Genomic DNA, 15,874 nt, shown 5'->3' with positions numbered 1-15,874 from the left:
CTCATAGCAGTATTTTTACCACTCTACTAGCATAAGGCCATCTTTTATTCACGAATAATGTCAAATTTTAGGGCGGAAGAAACCCTGGAGAACACCAAAATCTCTCCTAGAGTCCTACAGGATCTCTACCCACGTATCCCCAATCCTCCACTCCCACCACCTCTCAAACTTTCCGCATACGAGGGTATCTATATCCACCCGGCTTATCCAACCCTCAAAATAACAAGCGATTGCCCTGATCACTCTCTTTTCCCGCCACTGTCCGGCAAACATAAACTAGGAGGTGACCGCCTCTGTGGCAAACTTTCCCAGAGCGCCTTCAGTGGCTCAGCGTTAATACTGGAACTACGGCACGTTACGGGTGATTTCTGGATGGTTGGTACATTGATGTACGGTGCATCCTCTGCCACGAAAGCAAAATTTATCCTTAGCCCGGAGGGGACTATAAACAAGCTTGCCATTGAGATGGAACCAACTATGGCCCAAGCACACAAAGGAATACACTGGCAGAAGAAGTTATAATTTAGGCATGGTCATAGTTGGGATGTCATTTCACTTTGAAAACCAGGAGCAATATATTGGATAGCATAGTGGCTATTTCTATAGTGGTTAACCACGGGCGTTCCCAGCTTGGGATGACGTGGTTGTGATATTATTTCAGCCTATACTCTGATAGCGGCCCAATGGCTCAGACGTAAAGTCACTGCTGATAAAATTATCAAAGAAAATGGCGTAAAGTTGGCTCTGGCAAAGTAGAAGCCAATAACAGAGGTGGAGATTATAGTTATGGATCCCGCAGCGGCCCGCAATTGTGGGTTGGATCCACAACAGTAAGTCAGGAGCAAAGAAATTTAATGGGCCAAGGGCAAAGGTAAACGTTGAAGAACATCATAAAATTGAGGTAGTTTTTGTAGCTATTTTGAAATAAAGCTAGAGTATCAGCACTGCTATGCGTCGTAGATAATCGTTTATCCAGTAGATTTGCCGACAACTTCCGTATCAGGAGATGATTTTACTAACCAGTAGCGAGTCTCAATGCCATCTTCGGGATATAGTACCGTACCAGTAATGTAAAGGGTGCTTGACTTTTTTGTCCAACGGATCGCTTGATATTCCTTTTATGAAAAAGAAATTAATTCTAATGCAATCACATTGTGGGAATCTGTTGAGCCAAAAAGCGACGCCGCTTCTTGAGCGGCAAAGTAAGAGTTTGATATGCTGACACCCCCCCCCAACTTGGCGGAGCACGTTGTGTGGAGGCTGGTTGAATGGTCCTGTACAGTCATTGATTGATGGGGGTGGCCGCTACGGGCCTTGATTGGTGATGGGCGACGGCTGTTATAGCCTATATCGCCTTGTGATTGGTGGGCCCAAAAGGGCCATTGTTAATTGGTAGCCTTAGTGGCCAGAAAATGGGACTTGTACAGGGTAAGATTCGAACCAGGGACTCAGGTGTTGGCAGCGGATAACCAGGTGCGATATCCGGGCTCATAACTATTGAGCCAAAAAGCGACGCCGCTTCTTGAGCGGCAAAGTAAGAGTTTGATATGCTGACAGAATCTTAAAAGGGTCACCGAGCGAACATGAGCCAGACAACAAGCGCGTGTAGGCCAGTGAGTGAGGAAGTCCTATCGTAGGTATCAGAATCTATGTTAGTTATTCATTGGATAAAAAAAGCCATGTCCGCTGGCCCATCAATCTGGCTTGGAGTAGCTTGGACAGGTCACTGGTCACTGGGGCTGGGCCAATAAAAGCGCCATATAAAGAGATAATTATCCATTCGGCTACCCAAAACATTCCGACTCAAGCTCTTATTAGTATATAATTATACTTCGTTATCGCACGTGTCTAATTATTACACATAACTACGGATGGTGTGATTTTACTCAAGATGGTGTCCATTACCGATCCCTCGAATTCTCACAGCCATGAATGTTGGGGAATTTTGAAAGGCAGCCGTTACTCTGCCTAACCTACTACTTAGAAATTCTCTCTAACTAGCCATTTCTAGCTCGCGATATTGACTGCTAGATTAATTAATACCCGACATATACCTATTTCAGCGATCCGCCGAGTAGCACAAAGTCAGTATATGCAGACTTAGTGTCCACTTAAATTATAGCCCTTGAAATCAATCGCCGGTTGCTTAGCCGTCACTCACCGATTCAACTATATCCGCCCATTATTCATGGAGCAGTCTTAGTCGCTGCACCACACTCTAACCCTGTTTCTTCTTTCATCTCTACGGTTTCACATCCCAAGGCACCATGATATTCAGAATGTACTTAAATCTTGATTACCGTCGCAATGTCGCTATCTCAGCTACCCCACATAGTATTGCGACTTGGACTACCCTGCTGCATCTGGAACTACCAGAAACCAGCGGTATGACTATTTGGAGATACCGTGGGGTGGTAGCGGCATTATAAAACAATATCCATTAGTTATATGGCGCGGAAGAATACATTTCCTTGACAGGTAGATATAGATGTATGTATTGTTGGCTCATGCTACTCTAATTTATATATTCGTATAAGCTCCCGTTCAATAAGCCATTAAATCCCTTACTCCGCTTAAGCAGCATACCAGGACGCTCCTCGCTATTCCTAAATTTTTCCCATCCCAAGAAATTCATTTATTGAGCAGCTCCAGAAATGACTTTAGTGAAAGTTCTCGTGCGGCCCGATTATCCTATTGCACCCGGAATTGAAAAGCTCACTCCGCTCGATCAATTTACAGTGCGCATGTACATGCCATTGTCATGTCTCTTCCAGATTGATTCACCAACGCTTCGCCCTACGATCCTTCGCAATCTACAATCAGGACTTGCTAACACCATTGAGGATGTGAACTTCCTAGCCGGCACCATTGTGCGAGAGTCTCCGGAGAACGATTATATACAACTAAAATACGATGAACAAGGTGCCGGTGTATGGTTCTATCATCAAACTTTGGAAGAAATCAATTACAAGGACTTAGTGGATTCACACTTCCTCTTTTCTGATGAATTTGCGGATACATTTGTTCCTAAGCCGCACGTCCATTTGGAGCCTTGTCCGGTGCTGACAGCCCAAGCCACGTTTATCAATGGCGGGCTTGTGCTTACGATCAGCCTCCATCATAGTCTTGTTGATGCGCAGGGGGCTGCCACAGTTATTGAGTTGTGGTCCAAGCATACCGTGGCCGAGTCCGAAGGGCGAATTTTGCCAGACAATGAGAGACCATCTCGCGATTGTATGGATTCATATAGTCTCTCTTGGGGACGTACTCAAATTCCAAGGTCGGATTTTCATCCTTACTTTCCCCAGCCCATTCGAGGTTACGAGAAAAGTCAGGAGAAGGTTATGCAAGCAGCTCTTGCGGGTCGTCGAGAAGAGCTAAGTACCGTGGTGAAACTCTCTCATTGGTCTTTATCCGCAGACGCCATTAACGAGCTTAAGAGAGTAGCTGCACCAAAATCTGTTGACCTCCCAACGGTAACAGAAAATTCAATTCTGTCAGCCTTCATCTGGCATAGAGTCTCTTTCGCACGGCAGTTATCAATGCACCAAGTTTCTTCCAGTTCTTTGTTTACAACAGTAAACTTGCGGCGTCGAATGGATCCACCATTACCCGCGGGATTCCTACGGAATGCAGTAGTTCTCGGAAAGGCAGCTGCTAGTACGCCTCAGTTAGAAGCTCCTCTATCAGATGCAATTTATCCTCTTGCCAGATCGATTGGGGAAGGAATTGATTGGTGGACTTCTGAGCGGATCTGGGATTTTACCAGCTCTATTGAATCCTGGTCAAAGACTAGCGCGCAAGCCTTTCCATCTATGGACCAGGATCTATTTGTTACCATTCCTTCTAGACTGGGTGACCTCATTTGGAAATCATTTTGGGGAAGTGAGGTCGGCCAGGTCAAGGAATTACGATCTGCCGCCATAGGCTACTTTGATGGCATTGCTCTTGTGTTGCCAACGGCGCGTGGAGGACAGGAAATTATGCTGTGGACAACAAAAGACGCATTACAACGACTTCAAGCAGACTCTGAATGGATACGTTGGGCAGAATTCTTGGGTTGAGCTACAATTTAAGTTCTTACTGCTAATGCAAAATCTAATTTACTCGATGGTTCAATTTGATGTTCTAGACTACCAATGCATCTTTAGAGGAAATTGATTACGCTAGATATGTGGCAATGGGTAGTCGTATACACATAGATAATTGCAGTATATGCACTCGGCCTTATAAAAAATTATGGTACACCAATACAAAATATCATTTTCATATACTCACACCTGCATACTTGCACAGAAGCCTTGGCACCCTTCATTTTGGGGTAAGGTTCACCTCTAGCACCTTGGTATAATGGCTGTTAAGATTGAACTACCGTTAGAAGTGGGTCACGTAGCAATTCATAAATAGTAGGTGGATTATAAGGTAGTCTCACCGCTTGTATGGATGCCCGACTGACGACCTTCGGCGACTAGGCTGATTACACTCTGTCACCACCAGTCTCATTTATCGCCCGACTGAATGGGTACGCCACCTATCTCGTGGAACTTTTGACGTTTACCGTCTTCAGCCAGTACATATCTAAGAATATTACTTAGACATCACTTAAAAAATTATCTAGCTCTTTAGGATATTATGCCTTAAGCTAATCGTATTAGTGTATACGCTATGATTAAGAATACTTGATAACAATACACTCATTTTCAAATTTGTTCAGAATATGGTAGTTATTTTCGACACCCTAATGCTCATATATGAACCTAAATTAAAGTTAGTGGGACAAAGTTTATAACAGACTAGACGAACAACCTTAACTATATTGAGTAACCTTAATCTAGATGTGGATACCACGAGTACCTCGACAAAATTAACATTTAATAGTGATTTGATAAATAATACTTAATACTTAGAAGATTACTGCGTTCGATATGGTGTGTGTGTGCGACAACACTACACCGCTATTAAAATTGGAATGATTATATTCATTTAAGAGTGGCTCGATATCCAGTAACTACCAGTATCAATGTAGGTTTCCCTTATTCTTCAACATTGTTATCAATACTACATCTACCACAGATAGACAGTCAACCACGAACCACCATGCATCATACTGAAAATGGCGTTGGAGATAAAGAAGAGGGTGGCAGCTATGAGCCCATCGCCATCATTGGAATGGCCTGCCGCTTCTCGGGGAACGTAAAGAGCCCCACGGACCTATGGCACCTTCTTTCAAGGGGCCGTACAGGATGGACAAATAATGCCGGGGACCGATTTAAAATGAATGCATTTTGGCATCCCCAGGCAGAAACCAGTGGTTCAGTGAGTTACCGCCATATTATCAAACCACTTTGACCAGCTGCTTATATACGCTTTCATTTGACTAGTTTAATTGTCAGGGTATCCACCTTATTCAACAGGACCCTGGGCACTTCGATAACGATTTCTTTGGTATCAACGGATTAGAAGCCATGGCAATGGACCCCCAGCACCGACTACTGCTCGAGGTCGCATACGAAACCTTTGAGAATGCGGGACTTACCCTCGAACAGCTGGAAGGGTCTAACACTGGTGTATACTGTGCACCAGGCCCACATGACTATGATATTATGTTGGGAAGAGACCCAGAAGCTTCTCCAAGGTAATGGAACGCATTTTATCTCTCCTTCGAGACACATATACGAAATCATATGGTTAAACCGCCCCTGATGCTAACTTGATGGAAATCGGCAGATATCGGTTTACTGGAACCGGCCCTTCCTTCATCGCCAACAGGATCTCATATGTATTTGATTTGAAAGGACCAAGCATGGCAATAGACACAGCTTGTGCCAGCTCTCATTATGCAATCCATAACGCCTGCCGAGCACTCCGAGATGGCGATGTCGATCAAGCCTTGGTTGGCGGAGCAAATATGATACTGGACCCAGACAAGATCAGCGCAATATCGTCAATGAAGTGAGTCCCTTGGGTCCGAGTGTATTACGGCTATAAATATGGTGTAGCTTTGAATAATCTTACTAATCATGCCGTTTTAAGAGTTACCTCTGACCATGGGAGATGTTATATATTTGATGAGAAAGCAACAGGATATGGCAGAGGAGAAGGCGTGGCTGCAATAATGCTGAAACCTTTGAAGGCTGCCCAGCGAGATGGTGACCTGGTTCATGCTGTGATCCGCGGTAGTTCTGTTAGTGCAGACGGAAAGACACCAGGAATAACATCACCCTCTCTTGATGCCTACCTGAAAAATATCCGAGGTGCTTACGGACAAGCTGGATTGGATCCAAAGGATACACTCTTTGTTGAAGCTCATGGTAACTATAGCCCCCCACCGGTTTTATCCATTGTTTCACACAATATTATTGGATGTTGACATGTGGTAGGATCTGGAACTGGAGTTGGAGATAAAGTGGAGGCGGCTGCCTTAACTACTATGTTTTGCGATGGTAAAGGTGGTAAAACGCAGCTCATAATGAGCAGCGTGAAGGCAAATATCGGGCATACTGAAGTTGTTTCTGGCCTTGCTGGTGTGATAAAGAGTGTTCTAATGTTGCAAAGAGGGCTGATTCCTCCGACCCCGACCTTTGACCAGCCTAGGGAAGAACTGAAATTGAAGGAGTCTGGAATATTGGTCCCGACTGAGTTACTGTCATGGCCAGCAGACATCCCACGCCGAGCATCGGTCAACAGCAATGGGTATGGAGGGACGCCGGCGCATTTGATCGTCGAAGTTGATTCAAACTGCCATTCCATATTGCCCTCGCCTCATCCCAATGGAATGTCTAATAAGGTAATGATAAGCCATCCTCACGTTTTTGTCTTGAGCCACAAGCGTGACGGGGGATTAGCACAGGCTGCTAGGATATTGAGGCGTTTTATATCTGCGTTGGATCCAACCGAAAAGGAGTCGATTATTGGTCGACTTGCTTTCACTCTTGGGGTCAAACGGACAAACTACCAGTACCGAGTGAGCATCGTTGCGTCGAATATTAGTGAACTCCGTGGCCGCTTAGATGACATTAGTGTCGGAATCGAGCGTCCAGTGAAGGCTACCACTCGACCAAAAGTTTGTTTTGCTTTTACGGGTCAGGGAGCGCAATGGGCCGGCATGGGGCAGGAGTTAATTTCCAGGTACCCGGTTTTTGCGCGTTCAATTCAAGCATGCGAAGCGGAGATTAATGGCATGGGGGCGTCTTGGTCCCTTACCGAGGAGATTAGAAAGGATAAGGGTATATCAAGAATGCACGAGGCCATGTTCTCTCAGCCCTGCTGCACAGCAATTCAGATTGCTTTGGTCGACCTTCTTAACCACTGGGGGGTGCGTCCAGACTTTGTCTGTGGCCATTCGAGTGGAGAAATGGCTGCAGCGTACGCTGCGGGATTCCTCACAGCGCGTGATGCAATAAAGATTGCGTACTTCCGTGGAAAGGCTACGATGTCTCCCAGGGCAAGAATATCGGCCGGCAGAATGTTGGCCGTGGGCCTTTCGGAACTAGGCGCCCAGAAGTATTTATCTTCCTATACAGGGCAGATTGTCATTGCTTGTGTTAATAGCCCGTCAAGCGTTACATTGTCGGGAGATGCAGCACCATTGGAAACGCTTCAGGGAGACCTGGATAAAGATGACGTCTTCAATCGCTTCCTGAATGTAGACGTTGCCTATCACTCCCACCATATGGTGCCGATTGGCGAGGGTTACCAAATGGATATTCAAGATATCAATCCCAGGCCAGCTAACGATGGTTTGATGATGATATCTTCTGTCACAGGGAAAAGGGTCTTAGGAAACAATCTCGGGGCTGAATACTGGAGGCAAAACCTGGTATCTCCTGTTCGATTCTCTGATGCACTCAAAGAAATGCTTGAGCAGCAACCCGAAAACGCAAGAAGTCCGACTTTGGTAATTGAAGTCGGTCCACATCCAGCGCTCCATAGGCCGATACTGAACATTGTCGATTCGTCTGTCGCGTTACATTCGGTAAGCTACCTCCCAACGTTGTCAAGAAACACAGACGGTGTTGTAGAAGTTATGAAATTAGCGGGAAAACTGTTCTCGAATGGAGTTTGCATCAAATTCGATGCTGTCAACGACCCAGATGCCACTGGTTCAAAGCAACCGTTACCAGATCTGCCCCCATACCAATGGCATCATGAAGTACGACACTGGGCTGTTTCTCGCAGGAGCGAATCCTATCAACGCCGTAGATTCCCACGACATGACCTCCTAGGTGTTTTAGCCGCGGACAGCATTGACATTGAACCATCATGGCGCAACTACCTAAGGCACTCTGAGCTACCTTGGCTTAAGGGCCATCGGGTTCAAGGACAAATTGTGTACCCAGCATCCGGTTACATATGCATGGTCATCGAAGGGCTGAGGCAGCAAGCTCAGGCGACGAACCAGCCATTCCGGAATACACGTATTCACTTTAGACAAATTAGTGTTCAGTCGCCAATTGAAATTCCCGAAAGCTCCCCAGGAATAGAGACGTTGGTTCAAATTCGACCATGTCTATACTCTGCAAAAGGAAGCTCAGTCATTTGGAAGGAATTTCGAGTGTTTTCCTTTTCAGGCAGTGAATCAACAGAACATTGCAGAGGACTCGTGGCAATGTTTCCTCATGAGTCAACGCAAATCGAAGATTTTCCGCGTCCTACAATGGCCGGCAGATACCCGAATACAATAACTGGCCTAGAAGCGCTGGCCTGGTCGACTTTGGAGATAGGCAATTTCTACAAACGACTAGGTCGCGTAGGCCTTGCATATTCGGGACCATTCGCCTCCATGAAGAGCGCCATTGCACGGCATCTTGAAGCGCAATGTACAGTTGAGATCCCAGATACGAGCTCGAGTATGCCTTCTTTACATCAGAAGCCCCACGTAATCCACCCGTCTACGCTTGATTCATGCTTCCAGACTGCTTTTCCTGCTTTGCACAAAGCCAATAAGCTCAGGACAACATATGTTGTCACTGCAATTGAGGATCTACAATTGTCATCCAACATTGTCTCGGAACCAAACAATGTGCTATCCGTGGAGACAAAAGTCAGTGAGCATGGTACGTCCCATGCTGGTGCTGACATCGTTGTTGAGAATCCTACCAGTCAGGGAGGCGGAATTGTCCTCCAGGCAAAGGGAGTCACCTACACTTCTTTAGCCTACCAGGACACGGAGACCGCGACAACACAGGGACCATCACCATTTCATCAAGTTGTATGGGGATTAGACCCGTTTCTTTCTGACGCTGAAGCGATTCTCAGCCACTGCCAGCGAGAAATCTCAACTATCGCCGGAAGTAGGAGGTACGAATTCGACCAGTATTGTCAAAAAATCATTCGTGACACATTAGGCAATCTATCTGCAGAGGACGAAGGACGTGTGACAGGCGACTGTCTTCGGTTACTGAACTGGATGCGTTGTAACAACACAGAGCCCTTGCACCATTCGAACCAAATAAGCGAAGGAATCGTTGCATCCAGCGTGCAAGGTGAAATGCTCCGCCGACTTTATACACACCTGCCTGGGATTCTGCAAGGAGATACCGATGGGTTATCAGTGCTATTTCAGGACGATCTAGTGGACAGGTTCTACCTTGATGACATCGCCCTATCTCGGTGCCACTCACAGCTTGTAAAATACATCAGATTGATGAAATTCAAACTGCCTGGCATGCGTATTTTGGAAATTGGTGGTGGTACTGGTGGCACGACGCTACCACTGGCCGAGGCTCTCTTCGATGGTGTTGGAACTCGGCAAGATTCAAGGTACTTCTTCACAGATATATCGACAAGCTATTTTCAAAGAGCTCGTGCAAAACTCGGAAAGTTCAAGGGCTTGTTCGAATATAAGAGACTAGATATCGAGGTGCCTCCGGAGCAGCAGGGCTTTGAGCTTGGTTCATTTGACTTAATTGTGGCCTCTAACGTACTCCATGCGACTCAGGATATGCGGAGAACCCTTCTTAACGTCCGAAGTCTTTTAAAGCCCCATGGGAAAATTGCCTTGGTAGAGATTGTTGCCCCCTCGCTCCGGTTTGGTTTTTGGGGGTGTTTGCCAGGATGGTTCCGTGGGGTTGATGATGATCGTGATCTTGCACCTCTTCTAAGTGCTGTAGGGTGGGATAGGATGCTCAAGAATACCGGATTCTCTGGAGCTCGCCTAGAGATGAAAGACTATGAATCTGAGGCTGAGCACGAATTCAGTCTGATCATATCTGACGTTGTCCGCGAGGAAGACACTAATTCATATGGAAAGGTGCAGGTCATACTACCCGACAATAACCAAGGAATATCTAGTTCAATATCCAGGATCATACAGTCATGGCAATCCCCATGCATTGTGACTTCGTCAAACCTATCGGGGATCCATGAATCAGGTGGCATATTCATATTTCTCTTGGAGCTAGAAAGCACGTTCTTGCTCAACCCTTCCCTAGAAGAATGGACACATTTACTAGGCATCATAAACCGTGCTGACGCAATTATCTGGGTAACAAGAGGCGCCATGATCGACTGTGCCGAACCGGGCCAGGGCTTGATCTCCGGGTTAGCGCGTAGCCTGAGGTCCGAAGATTACAAGATGAAGTTTCTCATCCTTGACCTTGATCCCGATATAGCCTCTACCCACCAGATGGCAAACATGATTTGGCACGTTTACGAGCACACAATTGGTCATAAGGCCCCAGAAGGCACTGCAATGATAGAGTGGGAGCTTGCGGTAAGAGGAAACGACATATTAGTCCCTCGTCTGGTCCGAGACCAGGAGGTCATGGCATATGTGCAAAACACTGTTTCCACATATCATCCGCAGCTTGAGGCAGAAGTGGAGCCAGATCGCGCCATATGCCTTGATATCGGTTCCCCTGGCCTCCTAGATACATTATACTGGAAAGATGCCTGTGCTCACTCTTCAAGTCTCGGAGCTAATCAAGTGCGTGTTGAGATTCAATATGCAGCGTTGAATTTCAAAGACCTCATGCTTGCAATGGGTCAAATAAGCGGCGCCCCCTCATTACTATTCGAAGGTAGCGGCACAGTAATCGAGCTTGGGGATGAAGTCACGCAATATTCAGTAGGCGATACTGTATGCGTCTTTCACCCACCCGGTTTGGCGACCACAAGCATCCTCGATGTGGCTCGCGTGTATCCAGTACCCAAAGGCATGAGTGAGGAATTGGCGGCTGCCATACCTGTTGCATACGCCACAGCACTGTACGGCTTACGAAATGCCGCAAATATTCAACCTGGGGAATCGGTTCTTATCCACTCAGGGGCAGGTGCGGTTGGTCAGGCGGCAATTTCGTTGGCATATTACTTGGGTGCCGGCGATATCTTCGTCACCGTTGGAAGCTTAGAAAAAAGTGAATTCCTTCAGGAAAAGTATTCGATTCCAGAGACAAATATCTTCTCCTCTCGCGACATGAGCTTTGGCAGAGCAATTCTAAAACGGACGAATGGAAAAGGAGTCGATGTTGTGTTGAACTCTCTTTCAGGGGATACCATTCGCGAGAGCTGCAGTGTCCTAGCTCCGTTTGGGCGATTTGTTGAGATTGGCAAGAAGGATATTCAGGCCAACGGAAGACTTGAAATGCAATACTTTGAGAAAAATATTACGTTTTCAGTAGTCGACCTGGCATTCCTCGTGGAACAGCGGCCAAATATCGTTCAAGAGCTTGTTCGTACCTGCTTAGAGCTAGTCCATCAATTTGAAGTGGAGGGCTTGACACCAATTACAACCAAGCCAGTTGCAGGGGTAGGGGAACATTTTCGGGCCATGCAGGCAGGTAAGCACAAAGGCAAGCTCTTATTGAAGATGTTGCCTGCACGCATGATGATGGTGAGTTTAGCCTTTCCAAAGATCTACCGTCATAATGCTAACCTCTCAGGTTCAACCATCTCGACCCAAACAAGCAAGTTTAAGGGCAGATTGCTCCTATTTGATTGCAGGAGGCACAGGTAGCATCGGTATGGCTATTATACGGTTCCTTGCAGCGCTAGGTGCTCGGCATGTTGTGACTGTATCTCGTTCAGGCGCCGATGCAAAACATGTTGCCGACTTTGTGGAAGAAATGTGGAATATGGGGGTCGAAGTAACTGCCATTAAGGGCAATGTCAATAGTTCGGAGACTATGCGAAAAATCGAAGCTTTGACGGGGGACCGTCCCGTGAGAGGAATTATTCAAGCAGCAACCGCTTCTAAAGTAAGGTGATAGCCCAAAATAATCTTGACCCCTTGTCTAACATTTATTCTTAGGACTCAACCGTCAGCCAAATGTCACACGAGCAATGGATTCAAGACACTGAGGCTAAGGTCTCAGGAACTATAAAGATGTACGACGTTTTTGGACCCTCGCTTGACTTTTTTATTCTTGTCAGTAGTGTCGCGGGTATCATTGGCACGCAGGGGGCCGGTGGATATTGTGCTGGAAACACATTCCAGGACGCCTTTGCCCGTCACCATGCATCTCGAGGGCTCCCCGTAGGGGTTATTAATCTTGGAATGATTCCCGGCGAGGGTGTTGTTGCAGAAAAAGATGACGGCATTGTCAAAAATATTTCGAAGCAAGGCGTTATGAGTAACACCATACAGGAGCTCTTTTCCTTGCTCAACTACACGCTTCAAAATCCGTTCAAAGGAAAAATTCCAAGTAGAGCGCAAATCGTCTGTGGTGTTCAGAGGTACAATCCACAGTCGGACTCTGGTAACACCGCACATCATCGTCCAGATGCCAGGTTCTCTCATATCTGGACCAACCCTGTTCAGGACGAGCTGAAGGATACGGAGGGGCCCCAGCTACGTGTTCAGCATGCTCTTCGGGCCGTTCCAAACGCCAAAACGGCAGTGCAGGTGACTCTCTCTGCGTTACAGAATAAGATGTCTGAGCTTCTTGCTATTCCAAAGCCCGAAATCCACGCCGAACGGTCTGTGACAAGCTATGGAGTGGACTCCCTCATTGCCGTTGAGCTCCGAAATTGGATTATCACGCAGGTTGGTGCCCATATGCAGATGATGGAATTAATGGGCCAACTGCCAATGGTGGAGTTGTCGGGAATGATTGCCTGTAGATCCAGGTTTGTTCCACCGGGGGTATTTGAGATTGAAACAAATAGATCAGCAAAAGAATAGTCCTCTGAACAAGCATATGGTCCGTCCCCTCGAAATAGTCGCCTCCTCGTGCTTTCTTCTTCCTCTCATCACTTGAAATTTCCTCCTTAGTTCCCCCTTCGTTTTCCCCCAGGTGCTCGATATCACTCTCGTGTTCACTAGCCTGGTTCTGAGAAATTTCACCTGCGCCTAATATATTGGGGTTCATCGACGATGGCCACTTTCTTAATGGAACTGTTTTGAATATTTGAATAATTGGTAGCTACAGGCTAGTGTCTGGCCATGAAGAGATAATTTATCCTAGGGCTTAGGTACCCCGGATCCACATGTAGCCGTTTATATCTTCATTAATAGACGTGATAGCAACCGAATAATAGAACAACTCGAATTATCCTTCGTAGGAGGGCAATTTTTACGCCTTCTACCACTCCAGTTAGCGCTCAGGTCCCGTGTCGAAGACACTATTGGGGTAGCCACCTGATCCATGCCACTAATGCGGTTGATGGGTTCATAGTCAACACCCGGTGGGCGTCTAAGGGAGAAGTGGTGATATCTCACATTCCACCAAACAGCGTAGATCAGAACGAAGGACGGATACCACTAGCCGCACGGATGAATTTGAATGCGATAGGTAACTTGTTGGTCGTGTCGATGCAGCTAGGCTCCGTATTGAAACACATAACACCGTTAACTAGCTATTTGGCAAAGGATCGGACTTTATCTTCCCTGATCAGATTACGCGTAACAGGCTCATCCACGCGGATCTAATAGAGACACTGTGCACACAGCAGAGTTTGAGATGGGACTGTTGCACATCCTGACAGAAACATATCAACAGATGAAGCTGTCTAAGCAGTTAGGTGTATATCAACCTCGTAAGGAGCGAGACTTCGACGTTGAAGCCGTAAACCTACGACGTCACGTGTATCATATCACGTGAGAGGGGTTGGCTTAGTCATTCCTGTTTCATCTTTCTGGCTTTTGCCTCAACTTCGACATCAAACACGCAACAACAACCAATCGTCCATCTTCAGCGATCCCAGCTGATATGCACATCTCAAATCTTCATCTCCGCAGAGTCCGGGGATATCACTATCCCAATCTCCGATTGGGTTCTGCTCTTCGGCACACACAATTGGATTCTTGGACACCTCGTATTTTGTTCCCTTCCTTCGCCCATCCTCGTTTTAAACACCATATCCACCACGCAATATTCAGAGCCTAACTGGATCATCTTATGATACCGTCCTGCACTTGCGAGATCTCCCCTGTTCACAAACAAGGGCCATGGAGTTTTGTCCTCTTAGTATGGCCAGTCATATCACGGAGCTCTGCCAACATCCATGACCCCGAGGGACCGAAGGATTTAATGTCCTTACACATCCAAACTTAGATATAACTAAGTTCCTTTCTATTTTTGTTTCAAACATTGATAACCGCTCAATGGATGCAAGGTATTCCATTGAACGTGCCACTCTATAGGCTCCGGGCTTTTCGACTGGACCTTTTGAGTTCCAGGACGGCTCGTTCCGCCGAGTTGTCTTGGTGTAGAGTGGCCCAAAACTTTGCAGCAGAAACATCTCCCGAAGCGCCCGATCTTCGCTGGTAGCCAGGATTCCGGGGGCGGTTGCCTATCATATTGGCTTCTACGTAGCTGGTATGGGATCTTTGATACACCTGGGGAAGTGGATGGCAAATCGTCATCATGCAATGTCGATTGCAACTACATCGAGAAGTCAAGACGGCGGTTACTGAATGGATTCCTGTATGAGATGTGGATGCGGGCGCGTAGTGCTCACCGAAAGATGTATTCTGTCAAACATAAAAGGACTGTACTTCCTTCAGTAACTCCTCTACTTTTTCTCATACAGCATAGACAGTTCTTCCGTTCTTCCAGCACACTTTCAAGTTCCTTTCATATTTTCCATCTTCCTTTCAATTCTATACATTCCTTACATTTCAAATCGACATTCCACGTTATCCAATATGCGCGCCACTACTTCCATTCTTTTCGCCCTTTGTGCAGCTGGTACTGCCATGGCTCATATGGAAATGCAATGGCCATATGCCCTCCGAAGCAAGTTCAACAAGCAAAACACCAACCCTGACTGGTCCATGACTGGCCCTCTCAACCCTTCTGGTTAGTTGCTCCTATGTCTGCCCACTCTCATACTTAAAAAGTACGAAATACTAAAACATGCTCTGGGCAGGTGCCGACTTCCCCTGCAAGGGCTACCATAAGGCTCCATTCCAGTCCGTTGCTAGCTACGAGGCCGGTGGCGAGTACAACTTGACTCTGGCTGGTAACACCCGTCACCAAGGAGGATCTTGCCAGGTCTCCCTTAGCTACGACAACGGCAAGACGTTCAAGGTCATCAACTCCTACCTTGGTGGCTGTCCCATGAAAGACACCTATAACTTCAACATCCCAACCTCCGCTCCCGACGGTCAAGCCCTTCTTGCCTGGTCTTGGTTCAACCTTGTGGGCAACCGTGAGATGTACATGAACTGTGCCCATGTTACTGTCAACGGCGGTAGTGACTCCAAGACCAAGTTCAACGCACTCCCTGATATGTTTGTTGCCAATGTTGGCAATGGATGCAGCACTATCGAAGGAAAGGAGATCGTCTTTAAGAACCCTGGCGAGAAAGTGCAATATGGAGATGGAGTTACTGCGCAGACCGAAATATCTCCGAAATGCGGCAGCAACGCAAAGCGATCCGAGAACTGTGGTGGAATACGCTCAGCAAAATTCAGAGCATAGAGAGATTC

General features: G+C 46.7%; 3 protein-coding genes across 3 annotated transcripts; all 3 read left to right on the top strand.

Moving 5' to 3' along the window:
• Positions 1–2,654: 2,654 nt before the first annotated feature.
• Positions 2,655–4,064, top strand: GIQ15_05732 (uncharacterized protein; the record flags this gene model as incomplete). Its single annotated transcript, XM_033553149.1, has 1 exon — positions 2,655–4,064. One exon carries the CDS (start codon positions 2,655–2,657, stop codon positions 4,062–4,064), a length of 1,410 nt encoding a protein of 469 aa, XP_033404293.1.
• Positions 4,065–5,097: 1,033 nt separating this feature from the next.
• GIQ15_05731 (uncharacterized protein) lies at positions 5,098–13,123 on the top strand (the record flags this gene model as incomplete). Its single annotated transcript, XM_033553148.1, has 7 exons — positions 5,098–5,316; positions 5,394–5,635; positions 5,728–5,952; positions 6,034–6,311; positions 6,381–11,833; positions 11,883–12,197; positions 12,251–13,123. The coding sequence occupies 7 exons, from the start codon at positions 5,098–5,100 to the stop codon at positions 13,121–13,123; spliced, it is 7,605 nt and encodes a 2,534-aa protein (XP_033404292.1).
• Positions 13,124–15,088: 1,965 nt separating this feature from the next.
• On the top strand, positions 15,089–15,866 carry GIQ15_05730 (uncharacterized protein; the record flags this gene model as incomplete). The annotated part of the gene is made up of 2 exons (XM_033553147.1): positions 15,089–15,242; positions 15,313–15,866. The coding sequence occupies 2 exons, from the start codon at positions 15,089–15,091 to the stop codon at positions 15,864–15,866; spliced, it is 708 nt and encodes a 235-aa protein (XP_033404291.1).
• Positions 15,867–15,874: the final 8 nt, after the last annotated feature.

Source organism: Arthroderma uncinatum (genome assembly GCF_011692745.1).
Source record: "Arthroderma uncinatum strain CBS 119779 chromosome Unknown scaffold4, whole genome shotgun sequence".
Taxonomy (NCBI): Eukaryota; Fungi; Ascomycota; class Eurotiomycetes; order Onygenales; family Arthrodermataceae; genus Arthroderma; species Arthroderma uncinatum.
Note: the sequence above shows the minus strand (reverse complement) of the source record. Positions and strands in the feature narration are given on the sequence as shown.